The sequence below is a fragment of the Acinonyx jubatus genome, chromosome B3, assembly GCF_027475565.1.
Source record: "Acinonyx jubatus isolate Ajub_Pintada_27869175 chromosome B3, VMU_Ajub_asm_v1.0, whole genome shotgun sequence".
NCBI classification, from domain to species: Eukaryota; Metazoa; Chordata; class Mammalia; order Carnivora; family Felidae; genus Acinonyx; species Acinonyx jubatus.
In genome coordinates, this window is record NC_069386.1 from 70,948,535 (window position 1) to 70,970,728 (window position 22,194).

Consider the following 22,194-nt stretch of genomic DNA (forward strand, 5'->3'; position numbering starts at 1 on the left):
GTGCCTAGACCCATCTTAATGGGAGCGATGAGGGAATGGGATGTAGTCTTATTTGTAATACTGTCCTTATTAGGTGTGCTCTCATTCCAGTTGAAATGAAAATTTCCTCCATTTCTTTAACAAGTTTTCCCTCATTTAGCTATAAAGATAATAAATGGGACAACTTCCTTTTCGCCTCCGATCTGTTACAACCGTCTTCCTTGTGGTACTGCCATTATCATAGGTCTCCAAGAATGAAGCTTGGTGTTTACTGGATGAACACACTTCTGCTTGCTCTGATTCATTAATATCCCAGGTGTGGCTCTGAGACACATTTAATCATTTCAATAATAAAACTGCAGGGAAGGAGAGAGGAACATGGCACAAGGAGAAAGGAACATGACAGGGATGAAACCTCCATGGACTAGGGTGATATGAACTCACAGAACAATGGTATTTTACATCTGTGTAGTGTTGTCATGATCCTCAGAGGAGATAAATGACAGAGGAGTCCTATAGCTGTATGGTGCAAGAGTAAGGACCCCAACTAGATTTTATGGTTTTAAGTTCAGTATTCCTTTAAAAAATTTAATGTTTATTTTTGAGAGAGAGAGAGAGAGAGAGAGAGAGAGAGAGAGAGAGCAAGCAAGCATGAGCAGGGAGGGGCAGAGAGAGAGGGAGACACAGAATCTGAAGCAGGCTCCAGGCTCTGAGCTATCAGCACAGAGCCCGACGTGGGGCTCAAACTCATAAACTGCGAGATCATGACCTGAGCTGAAGTTGAATGCTCAACTGACTGAGCCACCTAGGCGCCCCTCCAGTTCAGTATTCTTTCTACATTTTACTTAACATTTTTTTCCTACAAATAATATGATTTACTAAATTATTTTGGCTGATTTCAGGATTTTAAATCATTAGAAGTTTTCAAAATTCACTGGCAATGTTAATTCTGGTGTCCTGAGGCCATAGCTTTGTCTGTGATCTGAATAACAATTTTAAGAGTTTGATGGTTTATTCTGTCAAAGACTCTAAATGGGAGCTGCTGCTCCATTTCTAAACCTAGATGTAGAATTAAGTGCAAGTTTTAAAGTTAAACAAGAGTTGATATTTCTTACTATGAATCTGTGAAGTGGACCATCTCCTTTCTGTCTGGGATTCTAGTGCACTGAATATGTCTTTGGGAAGTAGATCATTGCCTGGGGGCTTAGCAGTATTTTCATTTTACAGAGATTTTGACTGTGAAGGTATTGATGCAGGATGCTTTTCTTTTATGTTTGTTTATTTATTTTTGAGAGAGAGAGGAAGCAGGGGAGGGGCAGACAGAGAGGGAGACAGAGAATCTGTCAGCACATAGCCTGATGCAGACCTCAAACTCATGAACTGTGAGATCATGACCTGAGTCTGAGTGGGATGCTTAACTGACTGAGCTACCCAGGAGCCCCGATGCAGTATGTTTTTGAATTGTGATATATCAAATATGAAAAGTTATTTAGTACATGCATGTTATAAGAAAGATATGGGAATCATTAGTGGATCACAAAATGATTATACATGTATAAATTTGATCATTAAAAATTTGCTAGTGACTGATTTGCCCAGGGGATCAGGTATCTTTTCTAAGGAGATAAAGGGCACAGTCTTGACCCCATTTCAGCAGATGACTTTTGCTTAATTCTGGTCCCAAATACATACCTAACTCTAGTCACCTATCTCTCAAATGGCCATGAAATAAATACGTATTTAAAAAAGTTTTTTAATACAACTAAATCAGATTAGACTTTCTTTTAATTTGTAAAAAGCATCTCAAATATTTAGAAAATTTAGATGATCTGCTGCCATTTTCTGAATTTTACAATAAGACATATAAATTGTAAAATTATTTAGAGGAATAACATTGGAATGAACACATATAATGACATGAGAAAATTTTGAATTACTAAGTCTGAGAAAGGAGATAAAGCATTTCTATTAATGCTTAGCACCTGGCTCAGTTGGTTAAGCATCCAACTTTTGATTTCAGCTAAGGTCATGATCTCATGGTTCATGAGATCAAGCCCCATGTCTGGCTCTGCATTGAGAATGTGGAGCCTGCCTAGGATTCTCTCTCTCCTTCTCTCTTCCCCTCCCCTGCTCATCTCTCTCTCTCTCTCTCTCTCTCTCTCTCTCTCTCTCTCTCAAAATAAATATTAAAAAACCCAAAACCCCAAAACATTTCCATTAACATAAAACCCTTATTAGAGTAATGAGTTTGAAGCATGTAATATACTCACTAACATAGAAATCAGATTACAATTTTATTCATATCCATCCTTCACATTTTGGGTACAGAAACTGCCTTAAGGGTGGGGGGAGGGATCTGATAAGCAACAAACAGCAAGGTGCAGAGATGGAACCACCACAGAACTCTAAGATACTCTTACCTTCTCTGGTTGGTATGCAATCCAGGCAGTGAATGAACCTCTTAAGAAAGGTAGCTTTGGATGAATTGTAGCCAATACAAGTCTTGTGGAAATAGTGTTATCTTGATATAAAGTAGCTAAATGGTAGCTGCATAGTCTTTCTGTGAGAGCATAAACAAACATATATTGAATGATTAGACAAGGGAAGACATGGAGAGATGAAGCGACTGAGTGTGGAGAAATCCTTTGCATGGTGTTTGGACTGAACATTTATATATATCTGAAACTTACTCTGTGTTCATCTATATTTGCGAATATCCTCCTCTCTTTTAAGAACTTCTTTGCACCAGTGATCTTGTAAGTGATGTTTAATTCTGGAAAATGGGATAGAACAATGGCAGGTGCTACTTGGGGGCAGGTGCTTCACCTGGTGGTGCCAGTATCCACAGAAACTCCTTTTTCAATCTGAGATAAGGTATATAAATCTGTTCCTAGAGAGATTTCAGTGGCTTTGGATCCCACAGGGTCAGCAGATTTTGTTGTGAAGGGCTCATGACAGAAGACCTGAATAGTCAGTTCTGGTTGGAACAAAGTGAAGGACCAAATTACTGAAACCTGATTTATTTGCTTGTTTATTTGTAGACGTCCTCTTCCAGTTGCCTTATTAACTGGGGGAAGAGTTTTGGTCCCCACTGAAGGTAATTGCTAAGGTTGGTCTCTCTTGTGTTCTGTTACTTCTTTTATTTTCTCTAGAGTCAATTACAGTGTGTGAGACTTGCAGCTTGGGGACTATTGTAATGGGATCCCTGTGATAAGCCAAGACCAGTATCTTGGTTTGTTTCCTGGGATACCCCCTTAGTTTCCAGCTTTTCCCAATTTTGTAACATCAGCAGGGACAAAATCTGTGGGGCTTAATAAGGCTTGTTGTTGATTTTATGTCTGTGATTTCTTTACTCTTCCAAAAAAAAAGAAATTTGGAGAGAAAAAAAAGCTAGTGTGGTTGTTACTGGTCAATGATATCTTCTTATTGGCACATTCACACTTTATGAAAGTCATATGTTAGAATTACTAAGGTGCTAACATAGATCTGATAGTGTAGGAGAAACAGACTCTCAGGGTAGAGGAACATGGAAAGTCATCCAATCTGTCATCTAGCTGTCATATATAATACCATAAGTGATGTTCACTGAGCAATGATTTTTATTAATATTTCTTGGTTCTGTGTTTTTGAATACTTTGAGATTGGTCTTATTTATTTTTCTGCTAGTCTGATCTTTGGAATTCTCTGAAGCCCCCTTTCCGTTTTTTTTCCCCTCAAATGTCTAGAGATTGTCTAGGTCTTCAGAGAATACCTTAAATGTGATCTGTTTCACCTGCCTGCAGGCTTTTGTGGTGATCTCTATAGCTCCTAAGTTGCCTTGGAATTGAAATGTCTAGAGTAGAGGTTGGTGAACTTTTTCCGGAAAAGCCAGATCATATTTTTGGCCATGAGGACCATACAGTCTCTGTTGTAACTATTCAAGTCTGCCATTGTACATAGAAGTGGCCATAAACGATACACATAAAATGGGCATGGCTGTATTACATAAAACTTCATTTGTGGACACTGACATTTGAATTTCATGTAAATTTCAATGACAGAAGTCCTTCCTTATCAGTAATTACTTTAAACGTAAATGGTTAAATTTCCCAATCAAGGACAGACTGGCAGAACAGATAAAAAACACATGATCCAATTATATGTGCCTGTAAGAGACTCACTTGAGATCCAAAGACACAAACAGGCTGAAAGTGAAAGGACAGAAAAAGATATTCCATGCAAATAGTAGCCAAAAGAGAACAGGAGTAACTATACTAACACCAGACCAAACAGATTAAATACAAAAAAGTTACAAGAGACAAAGAAGGACATTACATGGTAAAAGATTCAATACAACAAGAAGATATAACAATGATTAGTGTTTATACAGCTAATGACAGATCAAAATATATGAAGCAAAACCTGATGGATTGAAAGGAGAGATAGATAGATCTACAATAATAGTTGGAGACTTCAATATACCACCCACAATGGATAGAACAACAAAAGATAAGGAAACAAAGGACTTAAACAACAATAAGCCAACTAGACCTAACAGAGATATACAGAATATTCTACCCAAAAACAGAATACGCATTCTTAAGTGCACATGGGACATTTTTCAGGATAGACCACATATTAGGCCACAGATTAAGTCTCAATGTATTTAAAAAAATAGACATGCTACAAAATATGTTATCTGACTATAATGAGATTGTTAGAAGTTAATAAAAGGAAAACTGGAAAATCCATAATATTGTTGAAATTAAACACACTTTTAAAAAAATGTTTATTTTTGAGAGAGAGAGAGCGAACATGAGCAGGGGAGGCACAGAGTGAGAGGGGGGACAGAGGATCTGAAGTGGGATCTGCACTGACAGCAGGGAGCCCGATGCAGAGCTCAAAATCACAAACTGTGAGATAATGACCTGAGCCAAAGTCAGACACCTAACTGGCTGAGCCCCAACACAATTTTTTTTTTAAAGTAAGCTTTACCCCATATGTGGTTTGAATTAATGACCCTGACCAGGAGTCACATGCTCTACTAACTGAGCCAGCCAGGCATTCCCAAATAATATACTTTTAAACAACCAATGGACAAAAGAAGAAATTGCAAAGGAACTTAGAAAATATTTAAAGATGAAAACAATATGACATACCAAAGCTTTTTGGACACAGTGAAAGTAGTGCTAAGGGGAAACTTAGAGCTATAAGTGCTTACTTTAAAAAACAAAAAGAATCCCTGGGCACTGATAGCTAGCTCAGTTGGTAGAGCATGGAACTCTTCTTTTTTTTAATGTTTATTTATTTATTTTGAGAGACACAGAGAGAGAGAGAGAGAGAGAGACCGAGTGAGCAGGGAAGGGGCAGAGAGAGAGAGAGAGAGAGAGAGAGAGAGAGAGAATCTTAGGCTGTCACAGAGCTTGATGCAGGGCTCAATCTCATGAACCATGAGATCATGACCTGAGCTGAAATCAAGAGTTGGGGGCTTAACTGATTGAGTCACCAGGCGTCAGAAGCATGCAACTCTTGATCCCAGGGTTGCAAGCTGGAGCCCCACATTGGGTATAGAATTTACTTAAACAAACAAGCAGAACCAAAACAAAACCAGAAAGATCTCAATCAACAACGTACTTTTAAAACTAAAGGATCTAGAAAAAGAAGAACATACTAAACCCAGAGCGAGCAGAAGGAAAGGAATAATAAAAGATTAGAACACAGATGAATGAAAAGGAGAATAGAAAAACAATAGAGAATGTCAATGAAACCAAAGAAAAGATAAAAGAAATGGACAAACTTTATCTAGATGGACTAAAACAAAGAGAAAAGACTCAAATTATAAAGTCAGTAAAGAAAGTGGGGACATTACTATTACTTCTACAGAAATAAAACAGATTATAAGGGAGTACTATGAATAATTGTATACCAAAAAATTGGATAACCTAAATGAAATGAACAAATTCCTAGAAATACAAAACTTGCTAAGACTAACTTGTGAAGAAATAGAGAATCTGAAAAGACCCATAACTAACAAAAAAATTAAATAAGTAATGAAAAAAATCTCCCAACAAAGAAAAGCTCTGGACCAGATGGTTTCACTGGTAAATTCTACCAAACATTTTAAAGAAGAACTAATACCAATCCTTCTCAAACTTTTCCAAAAAATTGAAGAGGAGGAAACACTAACTCACTGTATGAGGCCAGCACTACCCTGATATCAAAGCCAGAAAAAGACTACAAGATAATTACAAACCAATGTCCTTTATATATACATTGATGCAAAATCCTCAATGAAATACTAGCAGCAGAATTCAGCAGCATTTTAAAAGATTATACACCATGATGCCAGGTGTGTGTTGTGATTTTCCATAACCCCTGAAATCTTGCTGCTACACGATCGTGTGAACTTTTTCTGGGGCGGGCTAGCACCCAGCTGCAGTCTCTGGGTATCGGCAGCAACACGGTCCTGCAAACGTTCCTGGGGGTGGGCCGGTCCCTGGCCATTGCTCAGTGAGACCCTCCCCCAGAAGGTCTGAGAGGGTCAAAGCTGCAGTTCCTCAGAAATGAGGGGTTGGGAAACACAGCTGCATCTGAGAAAAAACTCAGGAGGGAGGTGCTGCCTGGCAACCTGACGGCTTGGTTATGGACAGTGTAAAAGTGGGCAGTGGATGGAAGCTGGAGACAAAGGACAGGTGCGTGATTGCTGGTCAGGGAGAACAGAGTTCTGATACTAGAGACTGGGTAGTTGGGTGATGCCATTTTCACCTCTCCTGCACATGCGCATACACACCTACAGGTGCCACAACCCACCCCAGTAAGCTAAACAGCGCCATCTAGTGGAGAACGGAGCTGTTACACTAAGCCCCGCCCATCTGGGCCAACCTCACGCTTCAGGAATACCACAAGTCTTTCCACCTGCTTAGTTTACAGACTATAAAGTGCTTCATAGTTTGACTTCTAGGGGAAAACGATGTAATTTCAATCATATTTCAGTCTGTTCAGTAGTCCATCTATTCAATTTTCTTTTTTTTCATTTCTTTTTTTTGTTGAATAAAGAAAAAAGTTTTTATTTTCAATTTTTATTAAAAATATTTTTCTTTAATTTTTTTCTACTATATTTTTTACTTTTTTGTAAAATTTTCAAATTCTATTTTGCTTCCATCATTTAATTTTATTCTATTTCATTGTATTCATTTTTTCAAATTTTCAAAACGTTTTCCTTTTTTTTTCCTTTTTCTCCCCCACCCCCTTTTTTCTCTAATCTATCAAGCTTCTTTCAACAACCAGACCAAAACTACCTAGGACCTACCATCATGCATTTGATTTTGTGTGTGTGTTGTTTTTAATTTTTTAATTTTAATTTTTTACTTTATTAATTCCTTTTCTTCTGTCAAAATGATGAAATGAAGGGATTCACCCCAAAAGACAGAGCAGGTAGAAATGACAGCCAGGGACTTAATCAACACAGATACAAGCAAGATGTCTGAACCAGATTTTAGAATCATGATAATAAGAATGCTAGCTGGGGTCAAAAATAGATCAGAATCCCTTTCTGTAGAGATAAAAGTAGTAAAAGCTAGTCAGGATGAAATAAAAAATGCTGTAACTGAGCTGCAATCTTGAATGGATGCCACAGCAGCAAGGATGGATGAGGCAGAGAAGAAAATCAATGATATAGGGGACAAACTTATGGAGAATAATGAAGCAGAAAAAGAGACTAAGGCAAAAGAACATGATTTAAGAATCAGAGAAATCAGTGACTCATTAAAAAGGAACAACAGGTGTCCCAGAAGATGAAGAGAGAGAAAAAGGGGTAGAAGGGTAATGTGAGCAAATCTTAGCAGAAAACTTTCCTAAACTGGGGAAACACAGACATCAAAATCCAGGAAGCACAGAGGACTCCCATTAGATTCAACAAAAACTGACCATCAACAAGGCATATCATAGTCAAGTTCAAAAATACTCAGGCAAGAAAAGAATAATGAAAGCAGGAAGCAAAAAAAAAGTCCTTAGCCAGCAAGGGAAGACAGATCAGGTTTGCAGCATACCTATCCACAGAAAATTGGCAGGCCAGACAAGAGTGGCAGGATATAGTCAATGTGCTGAATCAGAAAAATATCAGCCACGAATTCTTTATCCAGCAAGGCTGTCATTCAAAATAGAAGGAGAGATAAAAAGTTTCCCAGACAAACAAAAATTAAAGGAGTTTGTGACCACTAAACCAGCCCTGTGAGAAATTTTAAGGGGGACTCTCTCAGGGGAGAAAAGATGAAAATACACATACATACATACACACATACCAAAAGCAACAAAGATTAGAAAGGACCAGAGAACACCACCAGAAACTCCAACTCTACAAGCAACATAATGGAAATAAATTCATATCTTTCAATACTCACTCTAAATGTCAATGGACTAAATGCTCCAATCAAAAGACATAGGGTAACAGAATGGATAAGAAAACAAGACCCATCTATATGCTGTTTGCAACAGACCAACTTTAGACCTAAAGACACCTTCGGATTGAAAGTAAGGGGGTGGAGAAGCATCTATCATGTTAATGGTCGACAAAAGAAAGCCAGAGTAGCCATACATGTATCAGTGAATCTAGACTTTAAAATAAAGGTTGTAACAAGAGATGAAGAAGGACATTATATCATAATCAAGGGGTCTATCCACCAAGAAGACCTAACAATTATAAACATTTATGCTCCAAATGTGCAACACCCAAATATATAAATCAATTAATCACAAACATAAAGAAACTCATTGATAATACCATAATAGTAGGGAACTTCAACATCCCACTTACAGCAATGGGCAGATCATCTAAACAGAAAATCAACAAGGAAACAATGACTTTGAATGTCACACTGGACCAGATGGACTTAACAGATATATTCAGAACATTTCATCCTAAAGCAGTGGAATATACATTCTTCTCCACTGCACATGGAATGTTCTCCAGAATAGACCACACTCTAGGACAAAAATCAGCCCTCAAAAAGTACAAAAATATCGAGATCATACTGTGCATATTTTCAGACCACAATGCTATGAAACTCAAAATCAACCACAAGAAAAAATTTGGAAAGGTAACAAATACTTGGAGACTAAAGAACATCCTACTAAAGAAGGAATGGGCTAACCAAGAAGTTAAAGAGGAAATTAAAAAGTACATGGAAGCCAATGAAAATGATAACACCACAGCCCAAAACCTCTGGGACACACCAAAGCAGTCATAAGGTCAATCCAGACCTTCCTAAAGAAGGAAGAAAGGTCTCAGGTACACAACATAACCCTACACCTTAAAGAGCTGGAAAAAGAACAGTAAATAAAACCCAAAACTACCAGAAGACAGGAAATAAAGATTCGAGCAGAAATCAATGCTATCTAAACCAAAAAAGCAGAACAGATCAATTAACCAGAAACTGGTTCTTTGAAAGAATGAATAAAATTGATAAACCACTAGCCAGTTTGATCAAGAAGAAAAAGGAAAGGACCCAAAGTAATAAAATCAAGAATGAAAGAGGAGAGATCATGACCAACACAACATAAATAAAAACAATAGCAAGAGTATATTATGAGCAATTATATGCCAATAAAATGGGCAACCTGAAAGAAATGGACAAATTCCTAGAAACATATAAACTGCCAAAACAGAAACAGGAAGAAATGGAAAATTTGAACAGATCCATAACCAGTAAAGAAATCGACTTAGTAATCAAAAATCTGCCAAAAAAACAAGAGTCCAGGGCCAGATAGCTTTCCAGGGGAATTCTACCAAACATTTAAGGAAGAGTTAACACCTATTCTGTTGAAGCTCTTCCAAAAAATAGAAATGGAAGGAAAATTTCCAAACTCTTTCTATGAAGCCAGCATTACCTTGATTCCAAAACCAGACAAAGACCCCACTAAAAAGGAGAACTATAGACCAATTTCCCTGATGAACATGGATGCAAAAATCCTTAACAAGATATTAGCCAACCGGCTCCAAGAACACATTAAAAAAGTAATTCACCATGACCAAGTGGGATTTATACCTGGGATGCAGGGTCAGTTCCATATCCACAAAACAATCAATGTGATTCATCATATCATCATATCAATAGAAGAACATCATATCAATAACAAGAACCACATGATCCTCTCAATAGATACAGAGAAAGCATTTGACAAAATACAGCATCCTTTCTTGATAAAAACCCTCAAGAAAGTAGGGGTAGAAGGATCATAGCTTGAGATCATAGAAGCCATATATGAAAGACCCAATGCTAATATCATCCTCAATGGGGAAAAACTGAGAGCTTTCCCCCCAAGGTCAGGAACAAGACAGGAATGTCCACTCTTGCCACTGTTATTCAACATAGTATTGGAAGTCTTGGCCTCAGCAATCAGACAACACAAAGAAATAAAAGGAATCTAAATCGGCCAGGAGGAGGTCAAACTTTCACTCTTCGCAGATGACATGATACCCTATATGGGAAACCCTAAAGATTCCACCAAAAAACTACTAGAACTGATCCATGGATTCAGCAAAGTTGCAGGATATAAAATCAATGCACAGAAATCGGTTGCATTCCTATACACCAACAATGAAGCAACAGAAAGAGAAATCAAGGAATCTATCCCATTTACAATTGCACCAAAACCCATAAACTACCTAGGAATAAATGTAACCAAAGAGGGGAAAAATCTATACACTCAAAACTATAGAAAGCTTATGAAAGAAATTGAAGACACAAAAAAATGGAAAAATACTCCATGCTTCTGGATAGGAAGAACAAATATTGTTAAAATGTCAGTACTACCCAAAGCAATCTATATATTCAATGCAATCCCTATCAAAATAATACCAGAATTCTTCAGAGCTAGAGCAAACAATACTAAAACTTCTATGGAAACAGAAAAGACCCTGAGTAGCCAAAGCAATCTTGAAAAGGAAAACTAAAGCAGGAGGCATCACAATCCCGGACTTCAAGCTGTCTTACAAAGCTATAATCATTAAGACAGTATGGTACTGGCACAAAAACAGACACTCAGATCAATGGAACAGAATAGAGAACCCAGAAATGGACCCACATGTAAATTTAATGTAAATTAAAAAAAAAACCCGATTATACACCATGACCAAATAGAATTTATTCCTGGAATGCAAGAATGATTCAACATATGAAAATTGATCAATCTATTATGCCACATCAAGAAAATGAAAGAAAAAAAAGGACATGATCATCTCAATAGATGCAGAAAAAGCATTTGACAAAATTCAACACTTTTTCTTGATGAAAAACACTTAGCAAACTGGGAACAGAAAAAAACCAATAAAAGCCATATATCAAAAATCCACAGCAAACATACTCAATTGTAAAAAGCTGAAAACATTTCCTCTAAGGTCAGAAACAAGGCAAGGGTTCCTGTTTTCACTACTAAAAAATTTTTTTTAAAAATGTTTATTTACTTTTGAGAGAAAGAGACACACACACACAGAATCCAAAGCAGGGTCCAGGTTCTGAGCTGTCAGCACAGAACCTGATGCAGAGCTAGAACTCCCAAATTGTGAGACCAAATTCAGGCGCTGAACCTGACCTGAGCTGAAGTCAGGCACTTAACTGACTGAGCCTCCTAGGTGCCTCTGTTTTCACTACTTTTATTCAACAAAGTACTTGAAGTTCTAGCCAGGATAATTAGTCTAGAAAAAGAAATAAATGGCATCAAAACTGGAAAGGAAGAAGTAAAATTATCTGTTTGCAGATATGATTTTATATATAGAAAACCCTGAAGATTCCACATAAACAAATGGTTAGAAATACTCAAAATGAATTCAGCAAATTAGCAGAATATACTCAGCACATAAAAGTCAGTTACATTTCTATACACGAACAATGAACAATACAAAAAGGAAATGACAAAAATAATTTCATTTATAACAGCATCAAAAAGAATAAATGTTTAGGAATTAGAACTTAACCAAGGAGGTGAGAGGTTTTTTACAATGAAAACTACAAAACATTGTCTAAAGAAATTGGTGAATTTTACAGAAACTTAATTTAATTTCACAAATAAATGGAAACACATCTGACGTTCATGGATTGGAAGATATAATATTGTTAAAATGTCAACACTCAAAAAAAAGTCAGTTCTATTCAAACTGATCTACTGACTCAGTGCAGTCCCTATCAAAATCCCAATGACTTTTGTTTTTGTTTTTGTTTTTGTTTTTTGGCACAAATAGAAAAACTGGGGCTCAGCCAGTTAAGTGCCTAACTCTTGATTTTGGTTCAGGTCATGGATTGTGAGTTGGAGCCCCACATTGGGCTCTGTGCTGACAGGGTGGAGCCTGCTTCAGAGTCTCTGTCTCCTTCTCTTTTTGCCTCTCCCCCGTGCTCTCTCTCTCTTACCCTCTCTCTCAAAAATAAATAAATGTTAAAAAAAAAAAACACCTGAAAAACGAAGTAAGTCACTTCATACCGTTACAGTTTTATTCAGGGTAACTTACCAACAGGGAGGGATCTGTAAGTTCAACAATGGTACGTGGCCATTCTCCATCCTCATTCTGCTGTGATTCCCTGCCCAGTCCAGACCTTAATTCCCAGCTTTTATGGGGAAGGGCATGGTGGTGAGATCACAGCGTAGTTATCTAAAGTGGCATCATCTGTGTGCAAGAGGATCTCTACTAGTTACCTGAAGTGGAGTCTTCTGTCTTCCACTTTAGGAAAGATCAGAACAAGCCTTCCTGAGTTTTGGTCAGGGCATACATTAACTTCTATGGGGCCTGGAACATGTAGCCCCAAGAGGTCATTGAGCATGAAAAAGATGGAATTACTGTTATCAGCACTCCTACAAAAAGGAATAAAACTGGAAGACTCACACTTTCTGATTTTAAAACTTACTACAGAGCTACAGTATTCAAAAGTGTGGTACTGGCATTAAGACACACACGTGGACCAATGAAACAGAATGAGGATTCAGGCGCACCTGGGTGGTTCAGTGGGTTAAGCCTCTGACTTGGGCTCAGGTCATGATCTCACGGTTTGGAAGTTCAAGGCCTGTGTCAGGTTCTGTGCTGACAGCTCAGAGCCTAGAGCCTGCTTCAGATTCTGTGTGTGTCTCTCTCTCTTCCCCTCCCCACTTGCTGTCTGTCTCTCTCTCTTTTTCTCTCTCTCTCAAAAATAAATAAAACACTAACATTTTTTTTAAAGATTCCAGAAATAAATCCTTGCAGATATAGTCACGTCATTTTTGACAAGGGTGTCAAGACCATTCCCTGGGGAAAAGGACAGTCTTTTCAGCAAGTGGTGCTGGAACAACTGGATATTCACATACAAAAAAATGAAGTTGGACCCTTACCTAACACCATATACATAAATTAACTCAAAATGGATCAAAGACTTAAACATAAGACCTAAGCCAATAAAACTCTCAGGAGGAAACTTAGGACAAAATCTTCACAACATTGGATTTGGCAATGATTTCTTGGGTATGACACCAAAGTCACAGGTAACAAAAAAAAAATAGACAAATTTGACTTAATGAAAATTAAAAATGTGCATTAAAAATGCTATTAACAGAATAAAAAGGCAATCCATAGAATGAGAGAATATATCTGCAAATTATATATCTGATAAACAGTTAATATCCAGAACTCCTAAAACTCAACAACAACAAAAATGGACAGCCTTATTTAAAAATGGGCAAAGGACTTGAATGGACATTTCTCTAAAGAAGACATACAAATGGCTAGCAAGCACATGAAAGAATGCTCCACATCACTCATTTTTCAGGAAATGCAAACCTAAACTACAATGAGGTACCACCTCACACCCATTAGGATGGCTACTATCAAAAACCCAGAAAACAACCAGTGTTGTTGATGCTGTGGAAAAAAGGGAACTCCCATCCACTCTTGGTGGGAATGTAAAATGGTATAGCCACTGTGGAAAACAATATGACAGTTCCTCAAAAAATTAAAAATGGAATTACCACATGGTCCAGTAATTTCCCTTCTGGGTATATACCCAAAGAACTGAAAGCAGGATGCTGAAGAGATGTTTAAACACCCACAGTCACAGTAGCATTATTCATAATAGCGAAACATGGAAGCAATCCCAGAGTCCATTGATGGATAAATGGATAAACAAAATGGGATATATACACATATATATGTATATATATGTATATATGTGTGTGTGTGTGTGTGTGTGTGTGTGTGTGTGTGTATACATGCATATATATACAGTGGACTGTTAGTCAGCCTTAAGAAGGAAGGAGATTCTGCAGTATGCTATGACATGAATGAATCTTGGGGGCATTAAGCTAAGTGAAACAAGCCAATAACATAAGATGGCTATTGTATAATTCCACTTATATAAAGTACTTAGAAGAGTCAAAATCATAGAGACAGAAAGTAGAATGGTTGTTGTCAGGGCTGGGGGAAGGGGACAATGGATGGTTATTGTTTAATGGGCATATCTTTTAAGTTTTAAAAGATGAAAGGAGTTCTGGAGATGGATCATGGTGATGGTTGCTAACAATATGAATGTATTTAATACCACACAAGGATACACTTAAAATGATTAAGATGGTAACTGTTATGTGTATTTTACCACAATAAAAAATATCTACAAAAGAAAATTGGACTAGCATGACCTCGCACGTCTAAATGAGTGAAAAAACTGTGAGTAAATGAAAGAACACATTTATGTGGTCCCTCATTTTCTAAAAGAGCTATTGACACTTGCTCTTATATTGCAACTGAGTCCTCTGTCTCCATATTTTCTTGTTCTTCTAGATAAGACCATGACAGGTCACAGTGGGTAAGTCAAGGTCATTTCTATCACTCTGGCCTGGTCAGAGGGATATTGTGTGATTAACTGATTGGTCCACTGAATCACTAACCAGGTGACTTCCAGATCTTTGTCTATTTGGCATTATGATAATTGGCCAAGAGTTTTTTCTGGATACTTTGGACAATTTAGATGTAGTTTGAAAGTCTTTCCTGGTTCTGTTTTAATTTTTAAAAAATTGCTGATTGAGTGAAATATTAATAAGGATGAGGTAAGGCTCCTGCGATAAAGTAATCCATTAACAAATCCATGATTTAAAGGATTAGAGGTTTGTTTTCTTCTCACTTAAAATTCCGAAGTGAATGTTGGTAGGTGATTCATCTCCCTGATGTGAGCAAAGCGATCCAAGTGCCTAGAGGCTTGGGAAATTATGACTGAAGCAATGGATGGAGGGTGGTAGGGTAGCATTATACTGGTATTCCCCAATTTTTCTGGAATAATCCCCCTCCTCCTAGATAGGGCATTACTCCTCATATTCAACATTTGTGTAGAGTGTGCTTTCTCCTGAGAGGTGTATCGGAAAAGTATAAAACAGCTCTGGCCAATTTATTGCGGTTAAATATAGCACTAGAAGCTTCTTAGTAGAATTACATCCAGTTCAGCTTAAGCCAACATATATTTTTGAACGTTTGCCACATGCAGCAGAAGCTGAGAGGTGTGGTAGCAATGGTGAGGCAGGAAGTCCCTGGGCCTGTAGTTACTTGTTTTCTCTGGTGGCCTTTCCACCTGCTGTTATTCTCTTCAGAGCGGACTTCACTTCCTGGTTCCTCAGGGTATAGATGAGGGGGTTCAGTAATGGAGTGACAACAGTGTAAAACACAGCCACTGCCTCATCCAGGGGACTCTTGGAGCCAGCCCTGAGGTAGGTAAAAATGCAGGGGACATAGTAGACTGTGACCACGGTTAGGTGGGAGCCGCAGGTGGAGAAGGCTCGGCGCCGCCCATCAGCAGTGCATATCTTGAGGATGGCGCGGACTATGCAGGCGTAGGAGAGCAGAATTAACATGAAGCAACTGGCAGCCACCATCCCAATGTCCACAAAGGTCACAAGCTCATTGACGGTTGTGTCAGCACAGGCCAGTCTCAATACTGCAGGGATGTCACAGAAAAAATAATCCACTTGGTTGGGCCCACAGTATGGCAGACGGAAAGTCAGGGTGGCCTGGACAGACCCATGGATGGAGCCGGCCACCCAAGCCCCAGCCACAAGGATGGTGCATAACCTCCCATTCATGAGCACGGGGTAGCGCAGGGGCTGGCATATTGCCAGGTACCTGTCGTAGGCCATCAAGGTGTAGAGGAAACACTGGGTACTGCCCAGGAAGTGAAAGAAATACAGTTGAGCCACACAGCCACCAAAGGGCATTGCCTTGCTGGCAGGAGTAAAATCCAATATTAGCCGAGGGACAATGACTGAGGAGAGCCACATGTCCAGGAATGAGAGCACGCCCAGAAGAATGTACATGGGGCGAGTGTGGAGCTTTGGGTCAGCCCACACGGTGAGCAGAATGAGCAGGTTCCCCAGTTGAGTCAGGATGTAAATGATGAAGAAGACCAGGAAGAGGAGGGTCCTCAGACTGGGGGGGTGAGGTAAGCCCAGGAGAATGAAGCCTGTCACGACGGTGTCCAGGGATGTGTTTTTGGTCTCTCTCATGTCTTTCTGTAGTATGTCGGGATGAGTGGTGAAATCAGACAAGGGAAATATCCACAGGAGGTGGTGAGAGAATGGTTTCATCTCATGACCAGAGTCTAGGGGGGATACAGAGGACTTCTTTATTTTATTTATTTTTTATTTTTATTTATTTATTTTTAATATATGAAATTTATTGTCAAATTGGTTTCCATACAACACCCAGTGCTCATCCCAAAAGGTGCCCTCCTCAATACCCATCACCCACCCTCCCCTCCCTCCCACCCCCCATCAACCCTCTGTTCTTAGTTTTTAACAGTCTCTTATGCTTTGGCTCTCTCCCACTGTAACCTCGGACTTCTTTATTTTAAAGTAGAAAACATTTGCCATCAGTCATCTGGGTTTGCTCTGCAAGACAAGCCCTCAGAGGCTGGTTGATTTCTAGATGTCCTGACATGCTCCTTCTATGGGAGATACTATTTCAAGTATTGGAAGCCAAGGCACAAGGTTATGTCTTAATAACAGTGTTAGTGAATATGATGGGTCTGTAACCCCAAGGGGGACCACAGAGAAATGGATTTTGGAGCAATGTGGACCAGTTACTCCGTAATTACCATCCCTATTGTTGGAATGGACTTCTCAAAATGTCTCTTGTAGATCTACAAGAATCTTTGAAATCTAACCCTTATATATTTCTATAATCTTCTTTCTTTGTTCCCTCAGAGCACCAAGGACCTTCTGGCCCCACTTCTGGAGTATACTGATTCATCTCAACACAGTCTCATTCCTCAGGACTCACTTGGCTGTCACTTCCTTTGGGAAGAGTTTTTCTCCCTTAGAAGACAATCTTCTTGGAGATACGAATTTATATTGTAAACGGCAGTTGCAGCACAGTGTGATGAGAGCTATTTGCCTAAATGCTCCCTGGTTTCTTCTATTAGATTATAGGCTCCTTCAGAGCAAAGACCAAGTCTTTTTTGTTCTTTTACTGTATCTGCAGCACCTGCCACAGTGTTTGGCAACAGTAAGGTAATTAATAAATTTTGGCTGATTGTCTGACTGAATGGCTTTTGCCAACTCAGGTCAGTCCTGCATCCTGTTTCCCTGTGTGATCACATCTCTCCTGCTTTGTGTCACAAAGTCAGCACTGACGGGTGAGGGGACTGGCCACATACTTCAGCAGTGTGAGTCTGTCCCCAGCGTAAACAAAGTCAAAGGCATCACCCATGTTTTCTGTTTGCCTTAGAATGTTATTTAACTTTATTGATTGACCTCAGTAGTTTATTGGTTTTGGTGATTTGGATTATAACAGATTGATTTTTATAGGATTTCACCTTTGGTGTGTTATTATTTTAAGATCTTATTTGACTTTCAACAAATGAGATTCTCAAAAACACTTTAAAGGTATTAAACACCTGAGCACCATATTATTTAAAACCCCCTTTGATGAATGGTTTGTTCAAAAAAAAAGTTTTTTTCTCCAAATAGTGTTTTAGGTATTTTTACCTAGGCTTAAACTAAAAGATCTTGTAATTCTTAAGAAATAACAAAGAAAAAAAAATTTAAACTGATAGGAGGTTAAGAGGTTAGTTATACGGAGGTGGGAACATCAACAGATCTAACTGCTGGAATGTCGTTAAAAACGTAGGGGTGTCTGGGTGGCTCAGTCGGTTAAACGTCCGACTTCGGCTCAGGTCATGATCTTGCGGTCTGTGAGTTCGAGCTCTGCGTCGGGCTCTGTGCTGACAGCTCAGAGTCTGGAGCCTGTTTCAGATTCTGTGCCTCCCTCTCTCTCTGACCCTCCCCCGTTCATGCTCTGTCTCTCTCTTCTCAAAAATAAATAAATGTCAAAAAAAAATTTAAAAAATGCTCTTATAAACATTAATCTCAAACATATACATACATATATGTAAAGATTTTATTTATTTTGAAGACTTTATTTATTTATTTATTTATTTATTATTTATTTGTTTTAAGTAGGCTTTAAGCTCAACATGGGGCTTGAACTTACAACCCTGAGATCAAGAGTTGCATGCTCTACTGACAGACCCCACCAGGCACCCCCAGTCTCAAACATATTTTATCTTCATCATTATTTAAAAAGAACTAAGTGGATATAATAATATCTGGTAGTGATTAATATTACTCAATGTCTCATGTTCTATAGAATCCATAGAAATATTAATAATAGACTTTGCCCACAAAGAGAAAAATATATTCGCTATTACCTGATTTTCAGAAGGAAGAATAATTTCTTTCAGGAAGGATGGATGGTACTTTCTATGGCTAGAACAGAAAGGGAAGACAAAATTTGAGAGCATGTGTATGATACCAATTATGAAACCTTATTTTGTGTCAGCTAGAGGAGATACATATTACAGATATGCTCCTATCTTAGGCAAATGATGTCTTTCTAGAATTTTTTATGAAAATCAAATTTTCATAAATCAATTCATATTAGCATTATACTAAAAAGTTATTTGGAGAACATCCATAATGAATCTCTATGGACAGTAAAAAAAAAGAAAAACCTTAGTTCATCTTTCTTCTCCCAGCTGTGGTGCACACATCTGGATGCACTTTCCCAAAGGACCTGCTGGGAGAAGGCTGGAAGCCATACCTCTCTCTGTGTGGCTCTGGGTGTTCTGGCTGGCCTGCATGGGAACAGGGGGCTGCAGTGGTGGGTCTGAGGGAGAAGCTCCTTTTCCAGGCAGAGTCAGCAGAAGACAGTGGTTTTGATTTGAGGTGGCGTAAGGTAGAATCTCTTGGAGAGGCAGGGATTGCCTGCAGAAGCACTAAGAGAGACTTTTAGAAAAGAGAACAGCCTTTTCTTTTTTAAATTATTTATGTGTTTATTACTATTATTATTTTTCAAATGATCCTTCCAAATTTCATTTATTTTTATTTTTTAATGCTTATTTATTTTTGAGAGAGACAGAGAGAGGGAGCAGGTGGGGGAGGGGTGGAGAGAGAGGAAGACAGAGGATCCAAAGACAGCAGAGAGACTGATTCGGGGCTCAAACTCACAAACTGTGAGACCATGACCTGAGCCGAAGTTGAAGGCCTAACCAACTGAGCCATGCAGTTGCAACCCCCCTTTAAAAACTTTTTTAGGGGTGTCTGAGTGGCTCAGTCAGTTAAGCGTCTGACTTCGGCTCAGGTCATGATCTCACAGTTTGTGGGTTGGAGCCCCGTGTCGGGCTCTGTGCTGACAGCTCTGAGCCTGGAGCCTGCTTTGGATTCTGTGTCTCCCTCTCTCTCTGCCCCTCCCCTGCTCACACTCTGTCTCTCTGTCTCAAAAATAAATAAACATTAAAAAATATTTAAAAACTTAAAAAAATGTTTATTTATTTCTGAGACAGAATGTGAACAGGGGAGGGACAGAGAGAGGGAGTCACAGAATCTGAAGTAGGCTCCAAGTTCTGAGTTGTCAGGACAGAGCCTGACATGGGGCTTGAACTCACAAGACATGAGATCATGACCTGAGCTGAAGTAGGATGCTTACCCAGCTGCTCCTTCTTTTTTTTTTTAAAGCCTATTTATTTATTTTGAGAGAGAGAGAGATAGAGAGAGAGCGTACGCACAAGCAGGGGAAGGGCAGAAAGAGAAAGAGAGAGAGAGAGAATTCCAAGCAGGCTCCGCACTGTCAGCACAGAGCCCGATGTGAGGCTCGAACTCATGAACCATGAGATCATGACCTGAGCTGAAAACAAGAGTCAGACACTTAACGGACTGAGCCAACCAGGTGCCCCTTTTTTCTCTTTTCTAGAGATAAAGGAGCCCGCCTAGAAAAAAAAGAAGAAAACTAACTGAATAATTTTTCCTCTTAATTTATCTGTGATTTTTTATCACAGAGCTGTTAATTTTTTGAAGTTGTGTCACTTAAGCTATTTAAATTGAGGAGTGAAGCAAGCTAAGATTCATCAATTAAAAACATTTTAAGTATCCACATGGTGGCTAATGTGATACAGATTAAAACATTTCCTGTTTTAAATAGTTTTTGGTATTGTTAAGGCCATCATATAAAATAGTTGCACTTTAGTTTTTATGTTTATTTTTTTAAAACTTAAAAAATTTTTTTAATGTTTACTTTTGAGAGAGAGAGAGAGAAGGAGACACAGAATCCGAAGCAGGCTCCAGGCTCCGAGCTGTCCACATAGAGCCTGACATGGAGCTCGAACTCATGGACTGTGAGATCATGACCTTAGCAGAAGTCAGATGCTTAACTGACTGAGCCACCCAGGTGCTGCTTTTAAAACTTTAAAAAAGTATTTATTTATTTATTTTGAGAGACACAGAGAGAGAGAGAGAGAGCTGGGGATGCAAGGGCGGGTGGGGGGGGGGGCGGAGAGGGAGAGAGAATCCCAAGAGGTTAAGCACTGTCAGCATAGAGCCTGATGCAGGGCTCAAACTCGTGAACCATGAGATCATGACCTGCACTGAAATCATGAATCAGATGCTCAACTGACTGAGCCACCTAGGCACCTCTAACATAGTTGCACTCTAATATCAAAAATATATAATTAAAGAAAAGAAGAAGCTAGTGATATCACTGATATAATCAATATTTAAAGCAGCAAATAATTAGGTGCAGGAGCTTTGGTCTGGAAATTCAAGGGAAAGGCTTCTAGGGATGGAATGGAAGAGGACGGCATGAAGAGAGCCAAGTCAGGGAGGGTGCAACCCTCTTTCCAGGGTCAAGTGGAAGTCATCCTCCTTACAGGATCAGACAGGAAGTCATAGGTTGTTAGGAAGCAAACTCACTTTGAGGCCTTTTCAGACAGTGTCTCTTTCATTTGTAAAAAATCAGATTATTTCAGAGGTTTGGCCTCTTTCTGGCATGCCTACACTGAACTGGGGTTCTGTATAGGGCACGCTAGGGTTGAGGACCTTCTCCAAGCAGAGCAGATACACATCACTAAGGCTGAGGCATGAGGAATGACCCAGATTTGAGCTGTTCATCCTTGTTTGCCTTTAGGACAAGACTCAGACCACAGCCCTTTGAGGCCATGAGGCAGCCTGGGCAGAGGCAGAGCATGGAGAATGAACAGAGTTTGGGTGCAGTGGGGAGACATAACCCATGTTTTATTCTAATTATCCCATCAGCATCCTTCCACTGTAAATGAAAAAAACAAACAAAGAAACAAAAAACAACAACCAAAAAACAAAACAAGTGTGTTTGTTAAGAAACTTTAACAAGTTTGTATCGGGGCACCTGAGTAACTTAGTGAGTTGAGTGCCTGACTCTTGGTTTCTGTTCAGTTTGTGAAACAGCGTTGTGGGATGGAGCCCTAAGTTGGGTTCCAAGCTGAGTGTGGAGCCTGATTAAGACTCTCTCTCTCTCTCTCTCTCTTTCTATCTCTCTCCTTCTCCCTCTGCCCCTCTACCCTGCTTGTGTGCTCTCTCTCTCCAAAATAAAAAAATAAAAAATAAAAAAAGTGTTATCCTAAAAAGCAAAGGAAAGGAAAGAAAAGAAAAGAAAAGAAAAGAAAAGAAGAGAAAAGAAAAGGTATGCAGTGGAAGGCCTTCCAGCCTTCGAGGAAGTTGACTGTGTGTGCTCACCACTGGGAGAAAAAGGGTTAACATGTCCATCCCTGACTATGTTTGCTCAGTAACACTGATACAGCATTTACATTACTTTATTATCTCTCCCCAAATATAGAAAAGACAAATGTTTAAAACTCTTTTTCTCAATTTAGAGAAGAAAGCTCCCAAATCTGGAGAAAGGCTGATTTAATTCAAAATTAATATGCTTAATGT

At 38.9% G+C, this 22,194-nt stretch overlaps 1 protein-coding gene across 1 annotated transcript; it reads right to left on the reverse strand.

Annotated features, from left to right (window-relative positions):
* Nucleotides 1–14,632: 14,632 nt before the first annotated feature.
* LOC106971387 (olfactory receptor 10G2) lies at nt 14,633–19,337 on the reverse strand. The gene is made up of 3 exons (XM_053225143.1): nt 19,055–19,337; nt 18,663–18,720; nt 14,633–16,553 (listed from the first exon to the last, which is right to left on the reverse strand). The coding sequence occupies exon 3, from the start codon at nt 16,537–16,539 to the stop codon at nt 15,502–15,504; it is 1,038 nt and encodes a 345-aa protein (XP_053081118.1). The 5' UTR covers nt 16,540–16,553; nt 18,663–18,720; nt 19,055–19,337; the 3' UTR covers nt 14,633–15,501.
* Nucleotides 19,338–22,194: the final 2,857 nt, after the last annotated feature.